General features: G+C 38.2%; 1 protein-coding gene across 8 annotated transcripts in view; it reads right to left on the bottom strand.

Moving 5' to 3' along the window:
* Positions 1-12,540, bottom strand: part of gria4a (glutamate receptor, ionotropic, AMPA 4a) — a 121,546-nt gene extending 109,006 nt beyond the window's left edge. For 7 of the 8 annotated variants that reach the window (XR_006370800.1, XM_044118619.1, XM_044118622.1 and 4 more), the window contains exons 1-2: positions 12,029-12,452; positions 8,671-8,829 (exon numbers count right to left, since the gene is read on the bottom strand). Coding sequence is in view for 7 of the 8 variants with exons in the window: in XM_044118619.1 (XP_043974554.1) it covers positions 8,671-8,829; positions 12,029-12,125 (256 nt within the window). In the remaining variant the exon portion in view is untranslated. Of the gene's footprint in view, positions 1-8,670; positions 8,830-12,028 lie in introns of all 8 variants that reach the window. The other variant, XM_044118620.1, reaches the window with a different exon arrangement.
* Positions 12,541-13,110: the final 570 nt, after the last annotated feature.

The raw sequence follows: 13,110 nt of genomic DNA, 5'->3' as shown, positions 1-13,110 counted from the left end.
ACAACATCTGAAATAAGCTACCTCTAATTTAAAATAATTCAGCGTTTTGATGCCAGAACGGTCTTCAAAGATCACACACTGATCCAGCAATCATCTTTGCTAGAGTCTCATAGATCCCCTCGTTCTCCTAATAGAGTTATTAAAACACATATGGTATCTAGAAAGTCACAGAAGATGGATGATTGCAATGTACTAATATTAAGTGTCACATATCTACAAGATTACGGGGGCCTTGAATCAAAAAAGTTAGCAAAGCAATGGCACAAAGGCATGTCTGAGAAGACATTACATATATATAGACAAGTTGGCAAATCAATGTTTATACTAGTCAAAACGATATATAGACAGGCAATGGAAAAGGGTGATAATGTAAAAAACATATTTAAGGATTTGTTTGCGTGTCTATGTGGGTGTTGGTACATGTGGCTGTGATGCCAGCTGCACAAGAAATCTATTTAATCAAAGCTCCAGGCTAGCGCATGTAGAGCGAGTAGTATACATTAATGCACTCTTCCACAGTGTGTGTCTACATTATGTGACGTGTGACGAGAGAAGTAGGAGCCAGTCACTACGACAGAGGTGGAAAAAAAAACAAAAAAACTAAAACCACCAATTTTTTAGAAAATATCAACTTTATTTTTTATTGTTTTGCTAAATATGTTAGTTGGATTTATGAAGCACTATGCTTTAAATAGCAGTTTCAGAGGTTTAAAAAGATTAAAAAAAAAAAAAGAAAAAAAAAAGATGTGTTTGAATTCAGCTTGTTTGCAGATTAACTCTGAGCTGTTTCAGGGTGTGGAGGAAACTGATGGCTGGTTACCATACCAGGCATTACTGTCTATTAAAACTTGATGGGATTTTTACATTCAGTTCCCTTCAAAGAGGTATGCATCCCATCAGTAGTTAACATTCAATAACATGGGGTTATTATTAAGGTGTTGGCAAGGACTGCAAATGAACAGTCTTTGTCAACACCCCAAGTTTGCTCAGCAGATTTGGGGAAAGTAAAATCCCCTTTTCTTGTGTTCACCGCCTTTCTATAGCAACATTAGATCATTTCAAGAAAAAAGAACAGGTCAGAGGTCATGATAGAGAGCTGCAGGCAGCCCTGTTCTACAAAAATCAATATGAAGTGCTGAGCATAAACGAGTTTGAGTGAACATGTTCATAAGTGGAGTTCACTTTTCTGAGAATTTTTGGACTGAACAAAGCTGTTTTTTAAGTGTGGAATGCTGAGAGAACTTGGGTCATTTGGATTTCATTTAAGTCGAATCTGGAGTGAATAAAAGATTTTTCAAAGCATTTATAGAGGCAATCATTGGTTATTTAAAGGAGAAAGAGGCACGAATTTCATCTGAGGATATGATCTTAATCCTTGCTGCTGCGAGCACGAGCAGCAGAGACAGACGAGCTCTGAGAACCCACATGAGCAATTTAGACAAATGCATCTTGGGTTAAATTTGACTATGCTGATTTCAACTTTGGTTCATACATAAGGATTTTCAAAGAATACTGAAGATCCAACTTTTAAAACTGAGGTTAGACTCAGGGATTTTTTTCTAATCCCATTTTATTTGTTGTTGTTTGTGGATGGAAGATTGAATGCAGAAGCGCAGATAAACTGCAGCTTTGAACTCCTTTCTCCAACCAATCTATGGTTGGAGATGAACAACAGAGATAAATATAATTTACAAGGCAAAATCTTCATTAGCTAATGTGCTTGAACACAATCAAGATTTTATTAAAGAGGAACACTGTGGTGTGTTATTCTCTTTTGACCAAAAACATGTAAAAATGACTAGAATTTATTTTGATTTTATGGAAGAGCCACTGCATTATTACAAAATGTGTTCAAGGATCTTATCCTTTGTGTTGATTATTATATAATGTGGTTTTGATTTTGATGCCAGATTTTATTACATATTGCAGAGTTAGTGTATAATGCTGCATTATATGTTGTGATAATCACTGTCCTTGGTAGCTATCACCTAAAGCCAATGGTCAATGACTGTCAACTAACTGCTAAAATGAGTACCTTGTCTAACTTTTTCATGATTACTCCAAAAAGAGTGATCATTGCAAACTTACTGATTATTCATTATATAGAAAAGGCAATATTGATTAAAAAGAGCACAATTAAATGTGAAGATATTTTTTCCTCTTAGGAAAGCTTGGCTTTCAACTCAGGAAAACCACGACTTTCCAATAAGGCCCCAATGCTATGGAGCCCCGACAGTCATGAAACACAACCCTTTGGAAACTTAACTGGCTGCCCTATTGTGGCCCATTTGAACTTCCTCTGTTGCAAGGGTCTCAAACTCCAGTCCTCAGGTGCCGCTGTCCTGCGGTTTTTAAATGCGCCACAGGTACAAAACACTGGAATGAAATGGCTTAATTACCTCATTCTTGTGTAGGTCAGTTCTCCAGAGCCTTGCTAATGACCTAATTATTCTATTCAGGTGTGGTGCAGAAGAGGCACATCTAAAAGTTGCAGGACAGTGGCCCTCCAGGGCTGGAGTTTGAAACCGCTGCTCTATTGTGATTCTGGGAACTTATTGCTTATTGGCCCTTCTTCATTACACTAACTGGTCTGCTGATGCTTTTAATCATGATAGGAATATGGTGAGATCTCACCCAATTTTGACAACATATAGCACTCTGCTCCATGGGATACTATGCTTGTTTGACTGAAGCAACTCAGAAGGATAGACTCAGAGCTGCATTAGGTGCTCCATACAAAAACTCACAGTGAAGCGTGTGCCCATGTATTAAACAAGACAGATGTTCAGAAACAGCAAAGAAGAATTGACAACAGCAGCAGATACATGTATATGTGAACCTGGAACAAGAAAACTAGATGTATCCCTGTGTGGGAAAAGAACAATAACTGAGACTGGGAATTTGATGATACATTCACGCTTTATGAATTCTAGAATGAAAACAAGAAAGCCAAGGTCAGAGGCAGAGTTCGGAAAGCCGATTCAAAGTACTTCTCAGGACCCGGAGCGTAAGTGAACCATTCATTTAGAGAACTGTGCCAGAGCGTTCTTGTCTTCCATTACTAAACGTGCAAAGGAAAACAAGAACGAAGGAGAGACTGGACATGGAGGGAAAGAATGTGAGAGACATATGGATGGAGAGGAGAGAAGTGTATTGTATAGCCTGCAGACAGGCTGGAATGATGGTTCACACAACAAAGCTCAACTCTTCAAACAATACTTTAACAGAGTGCAGTCTTGATGATGTTCTGGGGACATTTTTTGTCCCCCTTTAAATTTATTGATGAAACACACATTCATGCATGGCAACGCAGCATCTACTCTCTGCATATTTTCATTTTTATGTTTTATTGCATAGTACCACAGTTAATTGTTTGTACTTCAGAAGGTCAAATATGTCTAGATGATACATATCCATGGACTGTAGAAAGTTTTTATATGGGCATCTAAAATGTTCGGCTTTGTATGAATTATAGGGTCCCTGATTAATATGTTGAGAAAAAAATTGTAAAATTTATCGAGCAGTACAGAAAAAAAAAAAAACACTTAATACTGAGAGTCACTTTGTTTCAGGATTATGCTGCTTCAGGTAAGTCATTTTTCTTTTCAAAACAATATAGGCCATCTTGACAGATTTAATCTGTCAATAGTAGGGACATCCAAATCCATTTCCAAGGATGGCCCTAAACAAGAGATTCTTGTCATCATTAGTATCATAGAGTCTCTGACTAAATCCAAATCCCAATACTAATTAAACTCCCACTGACCATTTTAAAAGACTTCGTTCAGGAATTCTTGATGAGCGTTTCCAGAACGTGTCTTCATCTGGTGAAGGTGAGGGTTCACAAATAGCATCTATGGTCTGGAGCTGCAGTCCATGTTTTTGAACAGCTCTTCTTATCCATCCCTAACAGACACAACATCTCCGCTAACCCACAGAGCAGAGAGTAACATACTGACCAGAAGGTCCTGTGCTACAGTTAGCTTCCTGCTTTTGGAGCAATCTGTGGTCCACTTGCATCCATATGCATTCGCCACTTCAACTGAACCAATGCCTAGGCTTTTAGAGGGACCATAGTTTGCTTCTTTGGTCAGCAGTGGAGTTTGATTGCACATTCCCACCTCCCCAAACAAACTGGACCTTCTAGACATATGTACTAGCGTTTGATCACAGCAGACTAAGGAGGGCTGGCGTGAATGCATCCTGTGACTGAAAATCCTAATGTGGTCATTCCCATTTATTAGCATAAATTAATCATTGAAATGGTTTACTTACTTTATTTTCAACTGTCTGTATCTAAAAGTTTTTATTCCACACAAAATCAAAATATTTGAAGTGAGTTCTGTATTTGTCACGTGATCACTAACTAAAGTTTACAGTGAAATACTTACTGTTCACTTGATAGGTGAACTGGGGACTATTAAGATGTATTGTTCTTCTCTGTTATTATGTCAAATGAATCAATTCTAAATTTAACATGTGCCGTAATCATTTCAGATATATTGCATTTGCCTCTGTGAAAGTAAGCAGTTTTAACAGAACTACAAGTAGGTCATTGGGATTAAACTGAAAGTAGCAGAAACAGGAGTTAGGCTACAAAAAGGGAGAAAAGGGTCTCTGGTGCCTGCTGTAACATATCTCAGTCAGTCAGGCTTCAGTGCATGCACACAGACTGTAAACTCATGCTGGATTGTTTTATGCACTCAGAAATGAGTACACCCTTCCCATGAGTGCACCACTTTATTCATTACTAATAAATTTATGCACTTCCTAGTGCAATATGAGAAACCCACCTGATGTTTATTTATCCAGTTGCTTCCCAATCATTCAGCTTATGCACACAGATGCAGAATATGATTTTGTTTGTGGGTGAGAGGTGTTAGATGGCTATTAATTTTTTAATCAGTGTAGGGGGTTTTAAGTAATCGATTCATTCATCTAAGTCTATGGTGTAGGCGGTACAAGACAAACAAACTCGGAAATTGAATTACACCGTCCTGATTTATGATTGTATATGTGACTTGCATATGATGGGAGAACAATCTTCTCTCCAGGAGTGACAAATATCCTAATGTATCATAGATTATGCTTTAAAGCTTTTAGACAAAGAAGGGGTAATAGTTTTTTGTAAAACAAGGGAAAGAGAAACATGCCTGTGTAATTGTGTATTGGTTATATTTGAACAACTTGAGTGACTACTTTATTGGTTTAGTTGTTGAACTGTATACATTATAAAACAATCTCCTAAAATAAGATGAATTAACCACTGGAAGGTATTAATAAAAGGCATGTGGAATCAGATCAATATGAAAAAAAATTTGATTTTTCAACATCTATCACATTTTAGACTTTTCAATTTGCTTTTCTTCTAAATTATCTAAAGCAGGCCGATACTTGAAAATTTTAATTATGTGGCTTATCATTGTGCAAATACATCAAACAAGCGTGTTTAGACACTAAACTAAACTGCTGTCCTATCACTTTAATCACACATTAGTCATTTATAGTAAAGAGGAGTAAACCATTGTTAGTCTGCTGACTTAACTACAAAAATTAAAACACATTTTTAAATGTAAAAATCCTGAGACAGTTTTTGATATAGGCAAGTGTTTCACTACCCAGGGCATCACAGTCTCTGGAGATTCACAAACATTCTCAAAAACATAATCTATTGGTTCTCCCTCAAACAAGTTTCCTTTTTCTCATTTGCATGTCAACTCAGAGATGAATGGGGTTTCCCCTTTGTGATGCACAGTGTAAACACCTTAAGAGAATCTTGAGAGAACTGCCGATGAACAATAATAGTGAAATTGGGAGCTAATTTGAAACTTTCAATTCAGCTCTAAATTGAAGGACTACTTGACTGTTTTTATGAAATCTGGACTGCATCAATCAGTTTAATCTATCTTATTGTATCTTGGAATGCTCAAAGAACATGAACAGAATTTTTCAGCATTGTAAAAATATTTTGTAAAACTCACTTTGAAGTGAATGATGATTTGAGGAAAACCCAGCATATCTGTCTGTTTTAGTGTGTTAGGTATGACTCTTTGGTGTAAAAAGCAGATTTATTGTTAAAAAAAAATCATAAGAATATATTTTCCTTTTTGTAAATCTTTCTAGCTGAGGTATAAAGTGTGTCCCAAAATGCCTATCGTAATTTTAAAAGAGTTTTTGGCCAAATGCTCTCATAAAATTCTGTAAATACAATTTTGATTTATAAATCTCTCCCAGTAAAATGTACTTTCTATCCACTTGTCCAACCATCCTTGGCAGCAGCAGCATAACTGGAATTATAAACTAGCCTGAGCCAAGTTTTTTTTTTTTTTTATTTACTTTTTTCTACATTTAAAAGAAAAAAGTAAAGTGTATGCAACCTTTAAAGTCTTCTCAGTGGTAAACTCAGAAGGTCTTAATCTGTGTTAAACAGAAGTTTGAGGCCTTGTATTTGTTTAACTATTCAAACTGTAGTAATTTGGTGATACATTGACAGTCATATACAGTACAGACCAAAAGTTTGGACACACAGTTGTGTCCAAACCTTTGGTCTGTACTGTATATCTTTAAAAATATATACTTCTGTCACCTAATTGTCATTCTGGTGACAGAGTGACACCAGATCTGTATCACCTGGTGGCATTCAAAGATCTTGTGCGTCTTTCCAATCTTTCTTAGTACACTCAGTGTTTTAGTTTAATAAGTCTTTGGAAGTAGTCCGGTAAAAAACTATCTCTTGTCCTACGCTACTTGCTTCATCCAGAGAGTCTGGGCTCTTGGCTGTTGAGAAATAATTGCTTCATGGAGGCATGGACTGTGTTAAGGTTTTAAATTTTACCCAATTACTAATGTTAGCCTTTGCCTACGTCAAAGGCAACTGTAGGCAAAGGCAAACTGGTACAAACTGGTGCAATGGACCAGTTTGACAGTAAGAAGCTTACTGGAAATTGCCAGTGCTGTAAACAAGCACCCACCACTGCAAAGAGAGAAGTGCAGAGTCGAGTGAGGCGTCTGACGATGTTAATTCAATATTTGGAAGCTGAACAGCTTCATTGACTTCCTCCGTTGCCATTGCTAAAACTACAGACAGATTACAATTTTAGAACAGCGTAAGTAGAAAATATACATGAGACAATCCAAGTCAAGGGGAGAAAACCCAGGCTGTGCTGTAAACAAGAATTTTTTCGAGTGAAATAGCACCAACAAGGCAATGGCCAAGCTACTTCTGAAGAACCGATATCTATGTGCTCAGCTTAACTAAGTGATCTGGAAATGTAACACAGAGGCTGGAACAGAGAAGCATAATAGTGAAATAGCTGAATATATTACCGTAATTATTTTCTTATAAATATTTGAAAAAGTTATTTGTAACATTTTGATATTGCATCAGCAGAGAACTTGTTTGACTTGCATGTTTTGCCGTCAGATTGCAAGTACATGTCCGACTATGAACAAACACCCAACAAACGAGCAAAAACGTAGACTAATTTTGCAAGTAAAATACTCTATAGGCATACACATACCCAAACCAAGCAGACCCAAGAAAGCCCCAGATGTTTTCAAGTAGTATTTTTAAACACCATGAAACTCTTCATATTTGATTGTCCTCATGAAGACATTTTTTCAAAGTAGACAGATACCTCTGGACTGTCAGCAACAGGCTGCCTATGTGGCATTGTTAATTCTTCTTTGTCAGCACAAGCGTCACCGAACACCTCTTGAAAGCTTGCAGGTTGAGGTGAAGCGTAAAGAATTAGATCTTAACTGCCAAAGTACAGACAGGAACAGTGAAAGATTAGCTGTCATCCTTCAACAGATCAGAGAAGACACGACTGCCAAGTGATTCTCTTTGTTACAAAAACAAAGGAGATATTCCGAACACAGTCAGCGTTTTTGTTTTTTTTTTTATTTCAAACTAGTTACTGCTGTAATAACTCGGAGCAGTTGTGAAAGATTATGACAGTCGTTCTGAGAAGGGAGGGGAGGAACCTGTGTAGATGTAAACAACTGAAAAACGAACCATTGAGTATTACCAGGGAATGCCACAATGATTTTCAAATTGCTCTCTGTGAAGTTTAACTTCAAGATTTCTAAACAACAGCAGCTGTTGCACAAAAAGGCAGCTTTAAACAAATTCTACTAAAATGTCTTAGTGTTGCTTTACAGGATAACAAAATTGCAGCTTGAAACCTTAATAAATAATAACTTCCCGCTTAAACCCGCCACAATAACGGACTCTTGAGGCCATTAAACATAAATGCTGCACAGAAGAAGCAAACATTTGCCTAAGTTACTCATTGACAGTACCTTGCAAAAGTATTCAAGCTCCTTGAACATTTTCACATTTTGTGAAATTATACCCACCATCTTCAATCTTTTTTTAGCAATTTTCTGAGATCAACGACAGTAGTATATAATTATGTGGTGGAAGGAAAACAGAAAACAAAAAAGCTTTTCTTGAAATCTGAAAAGTGGGATGCAAACTTGTACTCAACACCCTGCGCTGAAAGTCTTTAGGGATGTGTCTGTACCAGGATTACAGTACACACACACAAAAAATTAGAGACTATTGTTTTTTTGTCAGTTCTTCTTGGCATAATTCCAGCTTCATCTTGTCACTGCTTTCCAATATTTTTGCAAAGTACTGTACATATAGTGTGCTTACATACTTACATGCATTGGTCACTGCAAAGCTGTTGGCTGTCTCTATATTGTCAACGTGTGGGACCAAGTTAAAGGGAGCTTCCGTAGCGTTAGGGCTGGTGTTGTGAAGGAAGATAGCTAGTCGGAATGCTGTGTATTCCTGATCTGTATTCCTAATGAACAGTCCACCTAGACAGAGTGAGACCAGGCAAGAGGAGGGACAAGATGGAGCGGAGAGGAAGTAAGTTTTGCGGGGCAGAGAAAGGGCAGGTGGGAGCATGGTAAGACAGGGAGAGGCAAGGAGAAGGGGGGAAAGTAAAGATGGATGGGAAAGGCAGAGAAAAACAGAGGGGAAAGAGACAAAAAAGCCAATATCTTCATTAGCTTTGTTATAAAAGGTGATTTGTCTTTCTGCACATCCTCAAGTTCTGTCTTAACACACAGGCATGAATACAAACGCGCTTGCAGATGTTCAAACTGCTCGATTCATTAATGAAATCTGGTGGAGAGAGGCACAGAAAGGAATAGAGGAAGAAATGAGATTTTCAAAAAGCTGAGAGGAAAGCCTAATGAGTCAGACAGGATAACCAGATCACAGGGTATTAGTTAAAAGAAGGAGAGACGAGTCTTGGGCATTCTAACACTATCTTTCCAGTTAACATTTTAACAAGAAGGATGAGAAAACACTATGAAAACACACTACCAATTGACAAAAAAAAAAAAAAAAAAAAAAAAAAAGATAAGAAGAGAAGAACATAGTGTGGTGGAGATCACCTTTTGTAAAAACGAGGGGTCATGTAATCCTTTAAGGTCACTCTCAAATAACATGTTCTGACCAGCTACTATTACCTCAGCCCGATAAGATATTAATAACAGTAATGTGACACAGCTAACACCTACAATCACTTACATACTTCAGGTATGTTCAAGCATGTTTAGTATTCCAGTAGGAGAGAAAATAAGATGACATAAAATTTAAAAATAGGCAACATAGGTGAATAAAGATGGACTATGACAAACCTTTCAGGGGATGAGTGCTGTCCATGATTTACACAGACTACAATAAAGAGAGATAGATTTAGTGAGCCGGTGGGAGTTTTTTTTTTTTTTTTTTTTTTTTTTTTGAAGATTTATTTAACACACCAAGATTATGTGGTCCAAGCATTCATTTTTGTGTGATATGTTGTTATAAGATTTATTCTAGCTTCTTCAGTCAAGCGAAAGATTTTTTTCTAACAGCTTTTATTTTTCACTTTTCACCTTAGAAATTCACATTCTAGATCTCCTAGGTTTTCCAGCTTGATTGATATTTTACCAAATGAATCTTTCATTTATGTTTCTGAACTGGATGTTCTGCAGAGAGGTAGTTACATTTAAAGAATTTATGTAGTGTGAAACTACACATTGTAGCCTTAATCTGCACAATGACAATCCAACATCCAACGCAAAATTATTTTAATGAAATCTTTAAGGGCAGTTAGTCTAATTTCACAAATTCTACTATTTCACGGGGAATTGAATGACTAAACTCTCATATGTTTGTCCTGTGCTACCTCTATTCTATGAAATCTTAATCCTTACAGGGTGGCAGTAGTGTGGGGGCACACTCTGAACAGATTGTCAGTCCATCACAGTGCAACGCTTAGACACAGGACAGACAACCACGGAGGAGCACAGTTACACTTAGAAGAAAATTGGAATGGCTAGTTAACTTAACATGCATGTTTTCAAACTGAGGAAGGAAAGCAAAATAGTCAAAGAGAATCCACACGTACATGACGGGACCTCAGGACCTACTTGGTGCAAAGCAACAGTGCAACGAAGCAATGCGCCACTTGCAGCACTGCGCCACTTGCAGCCTTGTAGGAAAATAATCCGGCGAGAATTATTTTCCTTGTAGTTTACCCTTTACTCCTTCATGTTCCAAAAGAAGTGTGAAGGATGGGAGCAAATTGGTAGCGACAGGACGATGAGGGCACACTGTGTTAGCTGAAGCTTTTTTTCCTCTAAAGATCGCAATCTCAGGTTGACACTTCTGTCATATTAAAAGTTGTTAATATTTTCAGCAGTGGAACAGACAGGGATGTAGTAAGCAAGATCTCTTCACTTCATACCATACAAACCCCAAAATAAATATCTGTAGAAGCAACAGAAGTGAAACTAAAGCTGAAGCCATGGCAGTTCTGCACACGTACATATACTCTTACTTAGGAATAGTACTTCATATTTGTGTAGGCTGGATTGAGATCAGGTTTGGTTTAAGTTCAATTTTGTTATCTTAAGCCAAAACAAAAACAGATATTTTCTTGATCAATTACTGCAGGTATTGCCCTCATACTAAAACAAACATCCACGTGGAAAAAAAAAAAACGTTTCCTCTTTTAAATGATGTTGTAGTTTACATGGAACGTGCTACTCCTCAAGTGGACCGAAGCACCGGTGGAACATCCTGTATCTACAGGTAATCTGTGCATTTACTAAGGACTGTACACAGAAGGGGAGGAGAAAGCACACTGCCTGTGTGTTGCTCTGCACAATCGCTGCTGGCATTTTACTTTCTGTCATACAAGGTTTTTCTTTAAACACTGGAAAGCAAAGGAAAAATAGATGACTTCACAAATTTTGCATTTTTACATGATAATGGGCAGAATAAGTGGGAGCGCACACATGCCTGAAAGTCAGAGCACTCATGTGCAGGTTTGAGCACAGAGCAACCAGTGAATATTTAGCGCATTAAGTTTATTGGCAGCAGCAAGGAGACAGAGTCAAGGAGCTGAATCTCATTATAGGACCTCCCAGCTTACCCCCTCTACACCCTACCAACCCCTCACACACAATGCAGTGTGTGAGGGGTGTGTGAGGCACAGAAAAATTGAATTCCATACATGTGCGGTCCCCAGTTACTGAGTAAACTGATGTTGCAGCCACAGTTAACTTTTACTTCTGATTTGTTAGGGAGGTTTATCCCGTACTAACACGGGGGAGGGGATGGAGAAAGGCAGAAAGCGACACAGAGGGGGAATGCTGCAGTATCTAAACAGTGAACAAGAGTGGAAAAGGAACAAACCTCCCTGAAACATTCATGAGGCAAGAAGAGCTTTTAAAATATAGTGAAAGAGTTTGTGTTCATTTATAAACCGCCTGAGACACAACAGGGGATACAATTGGAAATTATAAGAAATGAAATGGGGCGGAGGGTGGGAGGGGGGTTCTATAAATTTGTGTTCTTCCGATCCGTTTTTGTTGAGTAATTTATTGTGTTTTACAGCGCAGTCGTTTTACCATGCACGGTGACTCCTGGCCGCTAAACGACCATAAATATTCAGCGTAGTGTGTCAAGACTGTAGTGCCTGTGCCGTGCGTAAAAATCAGTAAACCTCCAACTCACCTATCTGCACTGAGCTGGGGAAAGCCCCTGTCGCCAGTCCCCAATAAAGGGCGGAATACACCCCAAGAAATTGCCAAGAAAAAAGAATAATCCTCATGTTTGTTCCTTTCCTCGAATACCTTCAGAAACTGTTCAAAGACATTTAGAAAGAGGGAAAGATGTACAAGAGACAAAAACGCGTCAGAGGATGAGAAGGGTTCTTTTTTTATCCTCGCTTTATTTTATTTCCCCCAGTTAGGATTTATATTCCATGTTGAATTCGTCCCTTTTCTTCCCCTGCAGTGTCCGCTCAGGAGAGCTGTGAATCCGGCGCACATGTAAAGACGCGGGGGGAGAGGAAGAGTGGGGAAACTCGTTGGAATGATTGGCGAGCTGGGAGAACAGGCTGCATTGAAGAACTGGACATGCGCGCCCCACCGCCTCTTTCTCACCCACACGCCCTCCTCTTCTCCCTCTTTCTGTCTCTCTCAGTAAAATGATCTGTTTCTCCCTCAGTCCTTATACTCCTCTGCGTCGTCTACCGATTTACCCTACTATTAGATGTGGTTTGTTTCGCAATAAGAAAGAGTGAGAAAAAGATCTTTTTAATGCGTCTTTTTTTTTTTTTTTTAGTTACATATCCTTTGAAAGCGTCACCATTTCACCTGCAAGAAGTCAGTTTCTAGTGCTGAACTATTTACTAAGAGGTTCAACTCAATATGAACCTTCATTATTTCTCTTAATTTAATAATTATGTTAAAGTTCCCAAACTCGGGGGAAATCGAGGTTTAAAAGGGGGTATTATGTAAAGTCGACTCTCTTTTTTTGGTTTTATATCATGTTTTTTATCCCCTCATCAAAAACATACCTGGAGTGTTGCTTCGATTCTTTCATGTATGACTGGGAAATCCTTTAATCTCCAATGGCAGCCGTTCGGAGGTTCCTAACAAGTTGCTCTATTTGCCTTCCTGCGCATTTCCGCTTGATTCAAATCTCGCTACACAGACAGTCTTAGCTTTCTCCCATTCTCTTGGATTTCTCCTCTAAAATTTCAACTACAGAAGGAGAAGTTGAATGATAATGTCGTTTTTCTGCGCTGTAGT

The sequence above is a fragment of the Gambusia affinis genome, linkage group LG06, assembly GCF_019740435.1.
Source record: "Gambusia affinis linkage group LG06, SWU_Gaff_1.0, whole genome shotgun sequence".
Lineage (NCBI taxonomy): Eukaryota > Metazoa > Chordata > Actinopteri > Cyprinodontiformes > Poeciliidae > Gambusia > Gambusia affinis.
Note: the sequence above shows the minus strand (reverse complement) of the source record. Positions and strands in the feature narration are given on the sequence as shown.